The sequence below is a fragment of the Heptranchias perlo genome, chromosome 25 (genome assembly GCF_035084215.1).
Source record: "Heptranchias perlo isolate sHepPer1 chromosome 25, sHepPer1.hap1, whole genome shotgun sequence".
Lineage (NCBI taxonomy): Eukaryota > Metazoa > Chordata > Chondrichthyes > Hexanchiformes > Hexanchidae > Heptranchias > Heptranchias perlo.
Window position 1 is genome coordinate 4313579 of NC_090349.1, and position 20448 is coordinate 4334026.

Here is a 20448-nt window from a genome sequence, read left to right on the forward strand (position 1 = left end):
ACCGCTCCCCCTGACTGGAGAGCAGCTGTTGAAGGCAGTGGTGAATCCTGGTCGGGCGCACGAGTAGATGGGTGAGGTGCCAGGGGGTGACTGGCGCTGGTGAAACTGGACTTCAGTCAGGAGTCAGGGGGACGAGAGAATAAACAAAGGGGTAACACTTCCCCCCCCCCAACCAACCCAGCCCCAGTTGGCCGTCTAGTCCTTTTCACCAACATGGGTACGGGTACAGGGGGTAAGGGCTCCATTCCATCACCCCAGTGCCAGCAGGGTACCCGTGCATCCCGTGGCTGCCAAAGTCAGTGCCAAGGTGCGAGGGGTGCCCGCTCGGGTTAAACTCGTTGAGCTGCTGCCCGGGGATGTTCCAAGGGTTCGGTGGGCCGGCGGAATGGCTGTAGATGCGGCCGACGCCTCCCACTTTGCCAGCGGTGCTGACTGCAGCCACGTTGCAGACCCCCGTGTAGTCCTGGGACGGGCGGCAGGTGGGCAGCGAGCTGACGTAGGGCTCCGTCGTCAGGGCTGGTTTAAAATCCTGGCTGGATCTCCCGGGACCGTCTCCCACAGGAGGCCGGGGATCGGAGCAGGGCCGGGCTCTGAATTCACTCCCCGATGGAGGCCGTGGTTCGTTGCTGCCAAATGAAGAGAAATGGGAGATAATCAGTTCAACATCAAAAGCACAACAACTCGTCCTCTCGAGTCCCCCGTCTGAAGAGAGACCCCCCATCCCACGGTCAGAAAGAACACTTAAAGGGAAGCCATGGCAGACAATTTTCACACAGCAAGCTCCCATAAACAGCAATGAGATAATGACCACACATTGGCTCAGGGATAAATATTGGCCAGGACACCCGGGAGAATTCCCCAGCTCCTCCTCTGGGAAGCAGGGGTTTCAATTCGTGAGGCACTGGCACCAGTGCTGGGGAAAGAGGGAGCTGTTCCGTTGGGACGGGCTCCACTTAAACCGGGCTGGGACCAGTGTCCAGGTGAATTGAATAACTAGGGCGGTAGATAGGGCTTTAAACTAAAGTGGGGGGAAGGGCTCAGGTAAGGGTAAATTCCAAGTCTAATGAGAAATGTCAAGGCTGTAGAGCAGAGTAGTGATTTGGGTAAAAACAAGCAGAGTGTGTCAGGAAGGGACAGAAAGTTTAACGAAGATAATAGGGTATTAGTGACTAAGGTCACATCAGGGAAAAACAGTAAAAAGTTCAAATTAAGGGCGCTCAATCTGAATGTATGAAGCATTCGTAACAAGATAGATGAATTAATGGCACAAATTCAGATAAAAGGGTTTGATCTAGTAGCCATTACTGAGCCGTGGTTGCAGGGTGACCAAGATTAGGAACTAAATATTCCAGGGTACTTGACTTTTAGTAAAGATAGGCAAAATGGAAAAGGTGGAGCGGTAACCCTGATAATAAAGGATGAAATGAAGGCAGTGAGAAAGGATCTTAGCTCAGGAAATCAGGATGTGGAATCATATGGATGGAGCTAAGAAATAACAAGGGGCAGAAAACACTGGTGGGAGTAGTTTACAGGCCCCCTAGCAGCAGTTATAGAGTTGGACAGAGTATAAATCAGGAAATTAGAGGAGCATGTAACAAGGTTAATGCAATAATCATGGGGGAGTTTAATTTTCACATAGACTGGGCAAACCAAATTGGCAAAAGTAGTTTGGAGGATGAGTTCATGGAGACAGTTTTCTAGAACAATATGTCGAGGAACTAACTAGGGAACAGGTTATTTTAGATCTAGTATTGTGTAATGAGACAGGGTTAATTCATAACATTATAGTTAAGGATCCTCTGGAGTAGAGTGATCATAATATCATAGAATTTTATGTAGAGTTTGAGAATGATGTAGTTAAGTCCGAAACTAGGGTCTTAAATTTGAACATTCCCTTGAGGAATAAAACTCCATGGGAAAAGTGATCCAACAGTGGCTAACTAGAGAAGTTAAGGATAGTATTAGATTAAAAGAAGATGCTTATAATGTTGCCAAAAAGAGTAGTAAGCCTGAGGATTGGGAGAGTTTTAGAAATCAGCAAAGGATGACCAAAAAATTGATATCGAGGCAAAAAATTGAATGAGAGTAAACTAGCAAGAAATATGAAAACAGATTGTAAGAGCTTCTACAAATATGTAAAAGGGACGAGATTAGCAAAAGTAAACGTGGGTCCCTTAGAGACAGAGACAGGAGAAGTTATAATGGGGAATAAGGAAATGGCAGAGACCATAAACAAATATTTTGTATCTGTCTTCACATTAGAGGACACAAAAAACAGTGGGGAACCAAGGGTCTAGTGAGAGTGAGGAACTTAAAGAAATTAAGATTAGTAAAGAAAAAGTACTGGAGAAATTAATGGGACTAAAAGCCGACAAATCCCCTGGCCCTGATGGCCTCCATCCTAGGGTTTTAAAAGAGGTGGCTGCAGAGATAGTGGATGCATTGGTTGTGATCTTCCAAAATTCCCTAGATTCTAGAACGGTCCCTGCGGATTAGAAGGTAGCAAATGTAACCCCGCTATTCAAGAAAGGAGGGAGAGAGAAAACAGGGAACTACAGGCCAGTTAGCCTGACATCAGAAGTAGGGAAAATGCTGGAATCTATTATTATGGACATAGTAACAGGGCACTTAGAAAATCTTAATATGATTTGGCAGAGTCAACACGGTTTTATGAAAGGGAAATCATGTTTGACAAATCTATTAGAGTTTTTTGAAGATGTAACTAGCAGGGGTAGATAAGGGGGAACCAGTGGTTGTAGTATATTTGGATTTTCAAAAGGCATTCGATAAGGTGCCTCACAAGAGGTTGTTTAGTGCTCATGGGATTGAGGGTAATATATTAGCGGAATATATAAACATGTCATTCTCAGGTTTGCAGGCTGTAACTAGTGGGTACCGCAAGGATCAGTGCTTGGGCCTCAGCTATTTACAATCTATATCAATGACTTAGATGAGGGGACCGAATGTAATGTATCCAAGTTTGCTGACAATACAAAGCCAGGTGGGAAAGTAAGATCTGAGGAGGACACTAAGTGTCTGCAAAGGGATATAGACAGGTTAAGTGAGTGGGTGAGAAGGTGGCAGATGGAGTATAATGTGGAGAAATGTGAAATTATCTACTTTGGTAGGAAGAATAAAAAAGCAGAATATTTTTTTTAAAGTTTGAGAGATTAAGAAATGTTGGTATTGAGAGGGATTTGGGTGTCCTTGAACACAAATTACAGAAAGTTAACATGCAGGTACAGCAAGAAATTAGGAAGGCAAATGGTATGTTGCCTTTATTGCAAGGGGGTTGGAGTACAAGAGTAAGGAAGTCTTGCTGCAATTATATAGGGCTCTGGTGAGACCACACCTGGAATACTGTGTACAGTTTTGGTCTCCTTACCTAGGGAAGGATATACTTGCCTTAGAGGCGGTGCAATGAAGGTTCACTAGGTTGATTCCTGGGATGAGAGGGTTGTCCTATGAGGAGAGATTGAGTAGAATGGGCCTATACTCTCTGGAGTTTAGAAGAATGAGAGGTGATCTCATTGAAACATACAAGATTCAGAGGGGGCTTGACAGGGTAGATGCTGAGAGGCTGTTTCCTTTGGCTGGAAAGTCAGGGGAAACAGAACTAGGGGTCATAGTCTCAGGATAAGGGGTGGACCATTTAGGACTGAGATGAGGAAAAATTCCTTCACTCAGAGGGTTGTGAATCTTTGGAATTCTCTACCCCAGAGGGCTGTGGATGCTCAGACGTTGAGTATATTCAACATTGAATACAGGAGTTGTACAAGACATTAGTAAGGCCACACTTGGAGTACTGTGTACAGTTCTGGTCACCCTATTATAGAAAGGATATTATTAAACTAGAAAGAACATAAGAACATAAGAACATAAGAAATTGGAGCAGGAGTAGGCCAATCGGCCCCTCGAGCCTGCTCCGCCATTCAATAAGATCATGGCTGATCTGATCCCAACCACAAATCTAAAGAACACAAGAAGTCGGAGCAGGACCCGGCCACATAGCCCCTGGGCCCTCTCCGCCACCCACAGGGCATTGACCGATCCGAACTCAGCTTCATGTCCAATTTCCTGCCCGCTCCCCATAACCCCTAATTCCCTTTACTTCTAGAAAACTGTCTATTTCTGTTTTAAATTTATCTAATGATGTAGCTTCCACAGCTTCCTGGGGCAGCAAATTCCACAGACCTACCACCCTCTGAGTGAAGAAGTTTCTCCTCATCTCAGTTTTGAAAGAGCAGCCCCTTATTCTAAGATTATGCCCCCTAGTTCTAGTTTCACCCATCTTTGGGAACATCCTTACTGCATCCACCCGATCAAGACCCTTCACAATCTTATATGTTTCAATAAGATCGCCTCTCATTCTTCTGAACTCCAATGAGTAGAGTCCCAATCTACTCAACCTCTCCTCATATGTCCGCCCCCTCATCCCCGGGATTAACCGAGTGAACCTTCTTTGTACTGCCTCGAGAGCAAGTATGTCTTTTCTTAAGTATGGAGACCAAAACTGTATGCAGTATTCCAGGTGCGGTCTCACCAATACCTTATATAACTGCAGCAATACCTCCCTGTTTTTATATTCTATCCCCCTAGCAATAAAAGCCAACATTCCGTTGGCTTTCTTGATCACCTGCTGCACCTGCATACTAACTTTTTGATTTTCTTGCACTAGGACCCCCAGATCCCTTTGTACTGCAGTACTTTCCAGTCTCTCGCCATTAAGAAAATAACTTGCTCTCTGATTTTTCCTGCCAAAGTGCATAACCTCACATTTTCCAATATTATATTGCATCTGCCAAATCTCCGCCCACTCACCCAGCCTGTCTATATCCCCTTGCAGGTTTTTTATGTCCTCCTCACTCTCTACTTTCCCTCCCATCTTTGTATCATCTGCAAATTTTGATATGTTGCACTCGGTCCCCTCCTCCAAATCGTTAATATAGATTGTAAAGAGTTGGGGACCCAGCACCGACCCCTGTGGAACACCACTGGTTACTGGTTGCCAGTCCGAAAATGAACCATTTATCCCAACTCTCTGCTTCCTGTTTGATAACCAATCCTCCACCCATGCCAGAATATTACCCCCAATCCCGTGATTTTTTATCTTAAGTAATAAGTGCAGAAAAGATTTACTAGGATGCTACCGGGACTTGATGGTTTGACTTATAGGGAGAGGTTAGACAGACTGGGACTTTTTTCCCTGGAGAGTAGGAGGTTAAGGGGTGATCTTATAGAAGTCTATAAAATAATGAGGGGCATAGATAAGGTAGATAGTCAAAATCTTTTCCCAAAGGTAGGGGTGTCTATAACGAGGGGACATAGATTTAAGGTGAGAGGGGAGAGATACAAAAGGGCCCAGAGGGGCAACTTTTTCACTCAAAGGGTGGTGAGTGCCTGGAACGAGCTGCCAGAGGCAGTAGTAGAGGCGGGTACAATTTTGTCTTTTAAAAAGCATTTGGACAGTTACATGGGTAAGATGGGTATAGAGGGATATGGGCCAAGTGCAGGCAATTGGGACTAGCTTAGTGGTATAAACTGGGCGACATGGACATGTTGGGCCGAAGGGCCTGTTTCCATGTTGTAACTTCTATGATTCTATGATTCTATATGAACATACGAATTAAGAACAGGTGTAGGCCATTCGGCCCTCGAGCCTGCTCTGCCATTTGATAAGATCATGGCTGATCTGATTGTGACCTCAACCCTACTTTCCCATCCACATACTATAACCTTTGACTCCCTTGTTAATCAGGAATCTATCTAACTCAGCTTTAAAAATATTCAATGACCCTGCCTCTACCACTCTCTGGGGAAGGGAGTTCCACAGACTCACGACCCTCTGAGAGAAAAAAATTCTCCTCATCTCCGTCTTAAATGGGAGACCCCTTATTTTTAAACTGTGGCCCCTAGTTCTAGTCTCTCCCACATGGGAAAACATCCTCTCAGCATCTACCCCTTCTAGTCCTCTCAGAATCTTATATGTTTCAATAAGATCACCTCCCATTCTTCTAAACTCCAGTGTGTACAGGCCCAACTTGTCCAACCTTTCCTCATAAGATAATCCCCTCATCCCAGGAATCAGTCGGGTGAACCTTCTCTGAACCGCCTCTAAAGCAATTATGACCTTTTTTAAATATGGACATCAAAACTGCACACAGTATTCTAGATGTGGTCTCACCAATGCCCTGTACAACTGTAGCAAAACATCTCTACTTTTATATTCCATTCCCCTTGCAATAAATTCCATTTTCCTTCCTAACCACTGCTATACCTGCATACTAACATTTTGTGATTCATGTACTAGGACACCCAGATCCCTCTGTACCTCAGAGTTCTGCAATCTCCCTGTATTTAAATAATATACTGCTTTTCTATTCCTCCTGCCAAAGTGGACAAGTTCACATTTTCCCACATTATATTCCATCTGCCAAATTTTTGTCCACTCACTTACTTATCTATATCCCTTTGCAGACTCCTTATGTCCTCTTCACAACTTACTACCTTTGTGTCATCAGCAAATTTAGCAACCATACATTCGGTCCCTTCATCCAAGTCATTGATATAGATTGTAAATAGTTGAGGCCCAAGCACTGATCCCTGTGGCACTCCACTCGTTAAATCTTGCTAACCTGAAAATGCCCCATTTATGCCTACTCTCTGTTTCCTGTTAGCTAACCAATCCTTTATCCATGCTAATATGTAACCCCCTACACCATGAGCTCTTATTTTGTGTAGTAGCCTTTGATGTGGCATCTTGTCAAATGCCTTCTGGAAATCCAAGTACACCACATCCACAGGATCCCCTTTATCCACGTTGCTTGTTACTTCCTCAAAGAACTCTAATAAATTAGTCAAACACGATTTCCCTTTCACAAAGCCGTGTTGACTCTGCCTGATTGCACTGAGATTTTCTAAGTGCCCTGCTATAACCTCCTTAATAATAGATTCTAGCATTTTCCCTATGATAGATGTTAAGCTAACTGGCCTGTAGTTTCCTGCTTTCTGTCTCCCTCCTTTCTTGAATAGAGGATTTACATTCGCTATTTTCCAATTTAATGGGACCCTTCCAGAATCTAGGGAATTTTGGAAAATTAATACCAATGCATCCGCTATCTCTGCAGCCACTTCTTTTAAGATCCTGGATGAAGTCCGTCAGGACCTGGGGACTTGTCAGCTTTTAGTTCTAATAATTTTTTCAGAACCCTTTCACTGGTGATTGTTTTAAGTTCCTCCCTCCCTTTCACCTCTTGATTCACAATTATTTCTGGCATGTTATTTGTATCCTCTCCAGTGAAGACAGAGGCAAAATATCAATCATCCGCCATTTCCTTGTTTTCCATTATTAATTCCCCAGACTCTCTCTAGAGGATCAAAGCTCACTTTACTTAGTCTTTTCCTTTTTAAATACCTGTAGAAACTCTTACTATCTGTTTTTATATTTCTAGCCAGCTTCCTCTCGTACTCTAATTTCTCCCTCCTTATTATTATTTTAGTCATTCTTTGCTGTTTTTTATATTCTGTCCAATCTTCTGACCTGCCACTAATCTTTGTGGAATTGTATGCTTTTTCTTTCAATTTGATACTCTCTTTAACTTCCTTAGTTAGCCACGGATGGTACATCCTTCCCCTAGAGTCTTTCTTTCTCTCTGGAATGTATCTTTGCTGAGTGTTATGAAATATCTGATTAAATGTCTGCCACTGCATCTCCACAGACCTATCCCTTAACCTAGGTTCCCAGTTCACTTTAGCCAGCTCTGTCTTCATGCCCTCATAATTGCCCTTATTAAGTTTAAAACACCAATCTTAGACTTACTCTTCTCTCCCTCAAATGGAATGCGAAATTCAATCATATTGTGATCACTGCTACCTAGAGGCTCCTTTACAATGAGGTCATTAATTAATCTTGTCTCATTACACATTACCAGATCTAGAATAGCCTGCTCTCTGGTTGGCTCTAGAACGTGCTGCTCTAAGAAACTGTCCCGAAAGCACTCTATGAACTCATCTTCCAGGCTACCTTTGCCAATCAGATTCTTCCAATCTATATGTAGATTAAAATCACTCATGATTATCGCTGTCCCTTTCTCACAAGCCCCCATTATTTCTTCCTGTATACCCTGTCCTACAGTGTGATTACTGTTCGGGGGCCTATAAACTACTCCCACAAGTGACTTCTTGCCTTTACTATTTCTTATCTTTACCCAAACTGATTCTACATCTTGGTCTTTAGAACTAAGGTCATTTCTCTCTATTATATTCATGTCATCCTTAATTAATAGAGCTACCCCTCCAACTTTTCCGAGCTTCCTGTCCTTCCAAAATGTTCAAGTACCCTTGAATATTCAGTTTCCAGCCTTTGTCATCTTGTAGCCATGTCTCTGTAATGGTTATCAGATTGTACATATTTATTTCTATTTGAGCTGTCAATTCATCCATTTTGTTACGAATGCTACGTGCATTCAGATACAAAGTCTGCAAGACTGAGATTGATGGATATTTGGACACTAAAGGAAACAAGGGATATGGGGATAGGACAGGAAAATGGAGATGCGATAAAAGATCAGCCATGATCTTATTGAATAGCAGAGGAGGCTCGATGGGCCGTATGGCCTGCTCCTGCTCCGATTTCTTATGTTCTTATGTTGTTATAGTGCTATGGGATCTTTTATGTCCACCTGAGAGAGCAGACGGGGCTTCGGTTTAACGTCTCATCCGAAAGACAGCTCCTCCCACAGCCTAGATTATGTGCTCGAGTCTCTGGAGTGGGGCTCGAACCCATGACCTTCGGACTCAGAGGGCAGAGAGTGCTGAGCCATGCCCAGCATTGACATAAATCAAAACTCAGTGTGCACCCCATTATTCTAAATCATTTTATCCACTCCCTCACCTCACCTTCCTCAGTCTTCCTCCCATGATCTTCAAGCTTAGAGTCACCTAACCCAATACTTCCTGATCTACTTCATCTGTTTTACTCTTTTAAATCTGGGGGTTCTGCACTACTGGGTCTTGGGCCCTTCACACGATGTCACGTTTCAGGACTTTTTGACCATTCAGAGTGGAGTTTATCGTTGGGAGCTCCCTCCGGCTTCTCCCGTTCCACGGCCGCGTATAATAGTTATCCACCACGTCAATAGTTATCCAACACGGACAATAGTTATCCACAGTGGGCAATAGTTATCCACCGCGAGCAATAGTTATCCAACACGGACAATAGTTATCCACCGCGGACAATAGTTACCCACAGTGGGCAATAGTTACCCACAGTGGGCAATAGTTATCCACAGTGGGCAATAGTTATCCACCGCGAGCAATAGTTATCCACAGTGGGCAATAGTTATCCACCGCGAGCAATAGTTACCCACAGTGGGCAATAGTTATCCACCGCGAGCAATAGTTACCCACAGTGGGCAATAGTTATCCACCGCGAGCAATAGTTACCCACAGTGGGCAATAGTTATCCACCGCGAGCAATAGTTACCCACAGTGGGCAATAGTTATCCACCGCGAGCAATAGTTACCCACAGTGGGCAATAGTTATCCACCGCGAGCAATAGTTACCCACAGTGGGCAATAGTTATCCACCGCGAGCAATAGTTACCCACAGTGGGCAATAGTTATCCACCGCGAGCAATAGTTACCCATCGAGGGCAATAGTTATCTAACACGGGCAATAATTATCCCCCACAGGCAATAATTATCCACCATGAGCAATAGTTACCCACCGCGAGCAATAGTTACCCAACGCGGGCAATAATCATCCACCGTGAGCAATAGTTACCCACCGCGGACAATAGTCACCAACCGTGGACAATAGTCACCCACTGCGAGCAATAGTTACCCACCGCGGGCAATAGTTACCCACCACGGACAATAGTTACCCACCGCGCACAATAGTTACCCACCGCGCACAATAGTTACCCACCGCGGACAATAGTTATCCAACACGGACAATAGTTACCCACCGCGGGCAATAGTTATCCACCGCGCACAATAGTTATCCACCGCGGACAATAGTTATCCAACACGGGCAATAGTTATCCAACACGGACAATAGTCACCCACCGCGGACAATAGTTATCCAACACGGACAATAGTTATCCAACACGGACAATAGTTACCCACCGCGGGCAATAGTTACCCACCGCGGGCAATAGTTATCCAACGCGGACAATAGTTATCCAACACGGGCAATAGTTATCCAACACGGACAATAGTCACCCACCGCGGACAATAGTTATCCAACACGGACAATAGTTATCCAACACGGACAATAGTTACCCACCGCGGGCAATAGTTACCCACCGCGGGCAATAGTTATCCAACGCGGACAATAGTTATCCACCGCGGACAATAGTTATCCACCGCGGACAATAGTTACTCACCGCGGGCAATAGTTACCCACCGCGGACAATAGTCACCCACCGCAGACAATAATCACCCAACGCAGGCAAAGGTTATCCACCGCGAGCAATAGTTACCCACCGAGGGCAATAGTTATACAACACGAACAATAGTCACCCACTGCGAGCAATAGTTATCCATCGCGGACAACAGTTACCCACCGCGGACAATAGTCATCCACCGCGGACAATAGTCACCCACCGCGGACAATAGCCATCCACCGCGGACAATAGTTATCCACCGCGGACAATAGTCATCCACCGCCAGCAATAGTTATCCACCGCAGTCAATAGTTACCCACCGTGAGCAATAGTTACCCACCGCGGACAAAAATTACCCACCGTGAGCAATAGTTACCCACCGGGATAATAGTCATCCACCGCGAGCAATAGTTATCCACCGCGGACAAAAGTTATCCAACACGGACAATAGTTACCCACCGCGGGCAATAGTTATCCACCGCGCACAATAGTTATCCACCGCGGACAATAGTTATCCAACACGGGCAATAGTTATCCAACACGGACAATAGTCACCCACCGCGGACAATAGTTATCCAACACGGACAATAGTTATCCAACACGGACAATAGTTACCCACCGCGGGCAATAGTTACCCACCGCGGGCAATAGTTATCCAACGCGGACAATAGTTATCCACCGCGGACAATAGTTACTCACCGCGGGCAATAGTTACCCACCGCGGACAATAGTCACCCACCGCAGACAATAATCACCCAACGCAGGCAAAGGTTATCCACCGCGAGCAATAGTTACCCACCGAGGGCAATAGTTATACAACACGAACAATAGTCACCCACTGCGAGCAATAGTTATCCATCGCGGACAACAGTTACCCACCGCGGACAATAGTCATCCACCGCGGACAATAGTCACCCACCGCGGACAATAGCCATCCACCGCGGACAATAGTTATCCACCGCGGACAATAGTCATCCACCGCCAGCAATAGTTATCCACCGCAGTCAATAGTTACCCACCGTGAGCAATAGTTACCCACCGCGGACAAAAATTACCCACCGTGAGCAATAGTTACCCACCGGGATAATAGTCATCCACCGCGAGCAATAGTTATCCACCGCGGACAAAAGTTATCCACCGTGAGCAATAGTTACCCACCGCGAGCAATAGTTATCCACCGCGAGCAATAGTTATCCACCGCGAGCAATAGTTACCCACCGCGAGCAATAGTTATCCACCGTGAGCAATAGTTACCCACCGCGAGCAATAGTTATCCACCGCGAGCAATAGTTATCCAACACGGGCAATAGTTATCCACCGCGGACAAAAGTTATCCACCGCGAGCAATAGTTATCCACCGCGGACAATAATCACCCACCGCGGACAAAAGTTATCCACCGCTAGCAATAGTTACCCACCGAGGGCAATAGTTATACAACACGAACAATAGTCACCCACTGCGAGCAATAGTTACCCACCGCGAGCAATAGTTATCCAACACGGACAATAGTTATCCACCGCGGACAATAGTTACCCACCGCGGACAATAGTCATCCACCGCGGACAATAGTCACCCACCGGGATAATAGTCATCCACCACGAGCAATAGTTATCCACCGCAGACAATAGTCATCCACCTCGAGCAATAGTTACCCACCGCGAGCAATAGTTACCCACCGCGGACAAAAGTTATCCACCGCGAGCAATAGTTATCCACAGTGGACAATAGTCATCCACCGCAGATAATAGTTACCCGCCGCGAGCAATAGTTATACAACACGGACAATAGTCATCCACCGCGGGCAATAGTTACCCACCGCGGAAAATAGTCATCCACCGCGGGCAATAGATACCCACCGCGGGCAATAGTTACCCACCCCGGGCAATAGTTATCCAACATGGACAATAGTTATAAACAGCGGGCAATAGTTACCCACTGCGGACAATAGTTATCCAACACGGACAATAGTTACCCACCGTGGGCAATAGTTACCCACCGCGGGAAATAGTCATCCACCGCGGGCAATAGTTACCCACCGCGGGAAATAGTCATCCACCGCGGGCAATAGTTACCCACCGCGGGCAATAGTCATCCACCGCGGGCAATAGTCACCCACCGCAGACAATAGTTATCTCATCTCAGGCTTCCTAGAAAGGTCCTCACCTATTATTGTTGGGATGACCTATGCACTGGGGCCCAGCAAATGGCGTCTGCCTAAGTTCCAATCTTCTGGGAGGGAAGTAGCTGTTTCATTGACAAAACCACTGGCGCATCACTGAATGGGAAACAAGTTGGAGGGAGAGCCCACCCACTTCCTGTGGTCAGAGGTAACATAAACCCGGGTAACTATTGCCCGCGGTGGGTAACTATTGTCCGCGGTGGATAATTATTGTCCGCGGTGGGTGACTATTGTCCGCGGTGGGTGACTATTTGCTTGCGTTGGGTAACTATTGCCCGCGGTGGGTAACTATTGTCCGCGGTGGGTAACTATTGTCCGCGGTGGATAATTATTGTCCGCGGTGGGTGACTATTGTCCGCGGTGGGTAACTATTTGCTTGCGTTGGGTAACTATTGCCCGCGGTGGGTAACTATTGTCCGCGGTGGATAATTATTGTCCGCGGTGGGTGACTATTGCTTGCGGTGGGTAACTATTGTCCACGGTGGGTAACTATTGTCCGCGGTGGATAATTATTGTCCGCGGTGGGTAACTATTGTTCGCGGTGGGTAACTATTTGCTTGTGGTGGGTAACTATTGCCCGCGGTGGGTAACTATTTTCCGCGGTGGGTAACTATTGTCCGCGGTGCGTAACTATTTGCTTGTGGTGGGTAACTATTGCCCGCGGTGGGTAACTATTGTCCGCGGTGGGTAACTATTGTCCGCGGTGCGTAACTATTTGCTTGTGGTGGGTAACTATTGCCCGTGGTGGGTAACTATTGTCCACGGTGGGTAACTATTGTCCGCGGTGCGTAACTATTTGCTTGTGGTGGGTAACTATTGCCCGCGGTGGGTAACTATTGCCCGCGGTGGGTAATTATTGTCCATGGTGGGTAACTATTATCCGTGTCCGTCAGTCTAGGTAGCTTTGGGAAGGGATCCTGGCCTAGTGAGGGTAAACTCACTCACCTTAAGCCCAGAGCTGGTCAGAACCAGTGTTGGCTGACCAGGTAAAGTCAAGTTAACCCACTAACATGGGGTAGTCTGGCATCTTTATTACTTTTCTTATTCACAAGGTGATTGAAGTTAAGCACATTTTGATTATAACTGTCACTCTGTACGTTAAACCCCCGGGTTACGCAATCATATAATTAGATATTGGGCAGTCGGGGCACACCCTGGGGCAGTTCACAAAAAGCAGGACAAATCCAATCCAGCCAATTACCGCCCCATCAGTCTACTCTCAATCATCAGCAAAGTGATGGAAGGTGTCGTCGACAGTGCTATCAAGCGGCACTTACTCACCAATAACCTGCTCACCGATGCTCAGTTTGGGTTCCGCCAGGACCACTCGGCTCCAGACCTCATTACAGCCTTGGTCCAAACATGGACAAAAGAGCTGAATTCCAGAGGTGAGGTGAGAGGGACTGCCCTTGACATCAAGGCAGCATTTGACCAAGTGTGGCACCAAGGAGCCCTAGTAAAATTGAAGTCAATGGGAATCAGGGGGAAAACTCTCCAGTGGCTGGAGTCATACCTAGCACAAAGGAAAATGGTAGTGGTTGTTGGAGGCCAATCATCTCAGCACCAGGACATTGCTGCAGGAGTTCCTCAGGGCAGTGTCCTAGGCCCAACCATCTTCAGCTTCATCAGTGACCTTCCCTCCATCATAAGGTCAGAAATGGGGATGTTCGCTGATGATTGCACAGTGTTCAGTTCCACTCGCAACCCCTCAGATAATGAAACAGTCCGAGCCCGCATGCAGCAAGACCTGGACAACGTCCAGGCTTGGGCTGATAAGTGGCAAGTAACATTCGTGCCAGACAAGTGCCAGGCAATGACCATCTCCAACAGGAGAGAGTCTAACCACCTCCCCTTGACCATTACCATCGCCGAATCCCCCACCATCAACATCCTGGGGGTCACCATTGACCAGCCATATAAATACTGTGGCTACAAGAGCAGGTCAGAGGCTGGGTATTCTGCGGCGAGTGACTCACCTCCTGACTCCCCAAAGCCTTTCCACCATCTACAAGGCACAAGTCAGGAGTGTGATGGAATACTCTCCACTTGCCTGGATGAGTGCAGCTCCAACAACACTCAAGAAGCTCGACACCATCCAGGACAAAGCAGCCCGCTTGATTGGCACCTCATCCACCACCCTAAACATTCACTCCCTTCACCACCGGCGCACTGTGGCTGCAGTGTGCACCATCCACAGGATGCACTGCAGCAACTCGCCAAGGCTTCTTCAACAGCACCTCCCAAACCCACGACCTCTACCACCTAGAAGGACAAGGGCAGCAGGCACATGGGAACAACACCACCTGCACGTTCCCCTCCAAGTCACACACCATCCCGACTTGGAAATATATCTCCGTTAGGAATGGGCAATAAATGCCGGCCTCGTCAGCGACGCCCACATCCCATGAACGAATAAAATAAAAGTCGGGGCACACCCCGGGGCAGTTGGGGCACACTCCTGGGCATGAGATGCTCAGACCACTTATGAAAGTGACTGGTCCCACTGTACCTGAGAAAATCTAAACTTGTATCCCCTGGATGTCTCAATAACTAGAACCGAGGTGAGCACAGGGATTGAACCTTGAACTCCCTGACATGTTTGGCTCTGTACCACACTTGGAGACCCGCAGGGAGCAGAAACTCCTGGTGTTTCCCTTACCCGTATATTAGAAACGGGACTGCATTGGGATGGATCTGTTCGGCTGTGCAGGCTCTGCCCTCTTCTCTGGAACGAGCTGAGATGTTAAGCACTGGGCATTCCTTTTGCTCGGGTTCTCGCTGTAAATACCATCGTGCCGGTTGCCCGGTGAAAGCTGCGCTCTCCTGGTCCCCGCTCATTCCCGCTTTGCTCGCTTCCCCGAAGGACTTTCCAGGATCTGAGTTCAAACGTTATATTGAGAAACAATTGAGATGAGAAGGAATACACAGCAGGTCCTGTGGCGGGTGCATCTCGGATAGTTGGCTTGCAAGGTAACAATTCATGTTCCCAGCCAAAGCAGCTGGTGGAATAACAGGGACGACTGAGCCCTTTCAGGAATGTTGGGGGCCAGGTTTCCTCCCCCCTCTCCCCCTGCCTGCCCAGTGGCCACACTAGGGAGCGTCACCAAACCCCCCTTCCCCCTGCAGAAGCACCCTATGCCTGTCCAGGCCCAACTGCGGCAGGTTTTGGTGTCCTGGGCTATTAAAAGGGTTGCCCCCCCCTCCCCCCGCCACAGGTCTGAGTCTAGGGACCGTCTGACAGCTGCCTGAGGTTAGCAGCACCAGGCCACAGGCCCCAGGATCTGGTTGGGTGCATTGTAAACCTTTTGTAACTTTTCTTGATATATATTAATGACTTGGACTTGGGTGTACAGGGCACAATTTCAAAATTTGCAGATGACACAAAACTCGGAAGGGTAGTAAACAGTGAGGAGGATAGTGATAGACTTCAAGAGGATATAGACAGGCTGGTGGAATGGGCGGACACGTGGCAGATGAAATTTAACACAGAAAAATGCAAAGTGATACATTTCGGTAGGAAGAATGAGGAGAGGCAATATAAACTAGAGGGCACAACTCTAAAAGGGGTACAGGAACAGAGATCTGGGGGCATATGTGCACAAATCGTTGAAGGTGGCAGGGCAGGTTAAGAAAGCGGTTAAGACAGCATACGGGATTCTGGGCTTTATAAATAGAGGCATAGAGTACAAAAGTATGGAAGTCATGATGAACCTTTATAAAACACTAGTTCAGCCACAACTGGAGTATTGTGTCCAGTTCTGGGCACCGCACTTTAGGAAAGATGTGAAGGCCTTAGAGAGGGTGCAGAAGAGATTTACTGGAATGATTCCAGGGATGAGGGACTTTAGTTACGTGGATAGACTGGAGAAGCTGGGGTTGTTCTCCTTGGAACAGAGAAGGTTGAGAGGAGATTTGATAGAGGTATTCAAAATCATGTAGGGTCTAGACAGAGTAGATAGAGAGAAAATGTTCCCATTGGCGGAAGGGTCAAGAACCAGAGGACATAGATTTAAGGTGATTGGCAAAAGAACCAGAGGTGATATGAGGAAAAACTTTTTTACACAGTGAGTGGTTCGGATCTGGAATGCACTGCCCGAGGGGGTGGTGGAGGCAGATTCAATCATGGCCTTCAAAAGGGAACTGGATAAGTACTTGAAAGGAAAAAAATTGCAGGGCTACGGGGAAAGGGCAGGGGAGTGGGACCAGCTGGATTGCTCTTGCACAGACCGGCAAGGACTCGATGGGCCGAATGGCCTCCTTCCCTGATTATGATTCTATGATTCTACCTCCGCCTTGGTACAGGGGCCCGTTCAGACCCTCTGATCTGAAGAGGGTCCGAGTCCAAGCCCACCATGGCAACTGGGGGCACCATTGACACTGCAGAAGTAGAGGGAAGGGGCCAGGGAATGTCCCCTCCCATCACATTACCCGACATTACAACACCGAGGCTGTACCCAGCACACCCCCTCCCCCATATCACTCCCTCTATTACCCAGTAACTCTCTCTATTACCCAGTAACACCCTCTATTACCCAGTAACTCCCTCTATTACCCAGTAACTCTCTCTATTACGCAGTAACTCCCTCTATTACCCAGTAACACCCTCTATTACCCAGTAACTCTCTCTATTACCCAGTAACTCTCTCTATTACCCAGTAACACCCTCTATTACCCAGTAACTCTCTCTATTACCCAGTAACTCCCTCTATTACCCAGTAACACCCTCTTTTACCCAGTAACTCTCTCTATTACCCAGTAACACCCTCTATTACCCAGTAACTGCCTCTATTACCCAGTAACTCTCTCTATTACCCAGTAACTCTCTCTATTACCCAGTAACTGCCTCTATTACCCAGTAACTCTCTCTATTACCCAGTAACTCTCTCTATTACCCAGTAACACCCTCTATTACCCAGTAACTCTCTCTATTACCCAGTAACACCCTCTATTACCCAGTAACTCTCTCTATTACCCAGTAACACCCTCTATTACCCAGTAACTGCCTCTATTACCCAGTAACTCCCTCTATTACCCAGTAACTCTCTCTATTACCCAGTAACACCCTCTATTACCCAGTAACTCTCTCTATTACCCAGTAACTCTCTCTATTACCCAGTAACTCTCTCTATTACCCAGTAACACCCTCTATTACCCAGTAACTCCCTCTATTACCCAGTAACTGCCTCTATTACCCAGTAACTCCCTCTATTACCCAGTAACACCCTCTATTACCCAGTAACTGCCTCTATTACCCAGTAACTCCCTCTATTACCCAGTAACTGCCTCTATTACCCAGTAACACCCTCTATTACCCAGTAACTCTCTCTATTACCCAGTAACTCCCTCTATTACCCAGTAACTCTCTCTATTACCCAGTAACTGCCTCTATTACCCAGTAACTCGCTCTATTACCCAGTAACACCCTCTATTACCCAGTAACTCCCTCTATTACCCAGTAACTCTCTCTATGACCCAGTAACTCTCTCTATTACCCAGTAACACCCTCTATTACCCAGTAACTCTCTCTATTACCCAGTAACTCCCTCTATTACCCAGTAACTCCCTCTATTACCCAGTAACTCTCTCTATTACCCAGTAACTCTCTCTATTATCCAGTAACACCCTCTATTACCCAGTAACTCTCTCTATTACCCAGTAACTCTCTCTATTACCCAGTAACTCCCTCTATGACCCAGTAACACCCTCTATTACCCAGTAACTCTCTCTATTACCCAGTAACTCTCTCTATTACCCAGTAGCACCCTCTATTACCCAGTAACTCTCTCTATTACCCAGTAACTCTCTCTATTACCCAGTAACTCTCTCTATTACACAGTAACACCCTCTATTACCCAGTAACTCTCTCTGTTATCCAGTAACTCTCTCTATTACCCAGTAGCACCCTCTATTACCCAGTAACTCTCTCTATGACCCAGTAACTCTCTCTATTACCCAGTAACTCTCTCTATGACCCAGTAACTCCCTCTATTACCCAGTAACTCTCTCTATTACCCAGTAACTCTCTCTATTACCCAGTAACACCCTCTATTACCCAGTAACTCCCTCTATTACCCAGTAACTCTCTCTATTACCCAGTAACACCCTCTATTACCCAGTAACTTTCTCTGTTACCCAGTAACTCCCTCTATTACCCAGTAACTCTCTCTATTACCCAGTAACTCTCTCTATTACCCAGAAACTCTCTCTATTACCCAGAAACTCTCTCTATTACCCAGTAACACCCTCTATTACCCAGTAACTCTCTCTATTACCCAGTAACACCCTCTATTACCCAGTAACTCTCTCTATTACCCAGTAACTCTCTCTATTACCCAGTAACACCCTCTATTATCCAGTAACTCTCTCTATTACGCAGTAACACCCTCTATTACCCAGTAACTCTCTCTATTACCCAGTAACACCCTCTATTACCCAGTAACTCTCTCTATTACCCAGTAACTCCCTCTATTACCCAGTAACTCTCTCTATTACCCAGTAACTCTCTCTATTACGCAGTAACACCCTCTATTACCCAGTAACTCTCTCTATTACCCAGTAACTCTCTCTATTACCCAGTAACTCTCTCTATTACCCAGTAACACCCTCTATTACGCAGTAACACCCTCTATTACCCAGTAACTCTCTCTATTACCCAGTAACTCCCTCTATTACCCAGTAACTCTCTCCATTACCCAGTAACTCTCTCTATTACGCAGTAACACCCTCTATTACCCAGTAACTCTCTCTATTACCCAGTAACTCTCTCTATTACCCAGTAACTCTCTCTATTACCCAGTAACACCCTCTATTACGCAGTAACACCCTCTATTACCCAGTAACTCTCTCTATTACCCAGTAACACCCTCTATTACCCAGTAACACCCTCTATTACCCAGTAACTCTCTCTATTACCCAGTAACTCTCTCTATTACCCAGTAACACCCTCTATTACCCAGTAACTCTCTCTATTACCCAGTAACACCCTCTATTACCCAGTAACACCCTCTATTACCCAGTAACTCTCTCTATTACCCAGTAACACCCTCTATTACCCAGTAACACCCTCTATTACCCAGTAACTCTCTCTATGACCCAGTAACTCTCTCTATTACCCAGTAACTCTCTCTGTTATCCAGTAACTCTCTCTATTACCCAGTAACTCTCTCTATTACCCAGTAACACCCTCTATTACCCAGTAACTCTCTCTATGACCCAGTAACTCTCTCTGTTATCCAGTAACTCTCTCTATTACCCAGTAACTCTCTCTGTTACCCAGTAACTCTCTCTATGACCCAGTAACTCTCTCTATTACCCAGTAACTCTCCCTATTACCCAGTAACTCTCTCTATGACCCAGTAACTCTCTCTGTTATCCAGTAACTCTCTCTATTACCCAGTAACTCTCTCTATTACCTAGTAACACCCTCTATTACCCAGTAACCCCCCATGTGTGACTCAGTTTCCTTACTTGAAATGTGTAATAACTCAATAATCGAACGGCTCGCTCCCTCACCATCGAGGCCTCGATCTGGCCCGGTCTGGTCTGTGCTCCCTTGGCCTGGCCCGGTCTGGTCTGTGCTCCCTCGGTCTGGCCCGGTCTGGTCTGTGCTCCCTCCGTCTGGCCCGGCCTGGTTTGTGCTCCCTCGGTCTGGCCCGGCCTGGTCTGTGCTCCCTCGGTCTGGTCCGGTCTGGTCTGTGCTCCCTCGGTCTGGTCCGGTCTGGTCTGTGCTCCCTCGGTCTGGTCCAGTCTGGTCTGTGCTCCCTCGGTCTGGCCCGGCCTGGTCTGTCCTTCTCCTTTTGAGTGCGGCATTCTGGCATAATTGGGGTCTTACCAACCGTTCCCTGTGAGGATAGCACTCAATAAATGAGATAAGATTGATG

At 46.6% G+C, this 20448-nt stretch overlaps 1 protein-coding gene across 1 annotated transcript in view; it reads right to left on the minus strand.

Moving 5' to 3' along the window:
- Nucleotides 1-205: 205 nt before the first annotated feature.
- tbx16 (T-box transcription factor 16) overlaps nt 206-20448 on the minus strand; it is a 50971-nt gene continuing 30728 nt past the window's right edge. Inside the window, exon 7 of the mRNA XM_068006349.1 lies at nt 206-626. Coding sequence (XP_067862450.1) covers nt 206-626 — 421 coding nt within the window. The remainder of the gene's footprint in view (nt 627-20448) is intronic.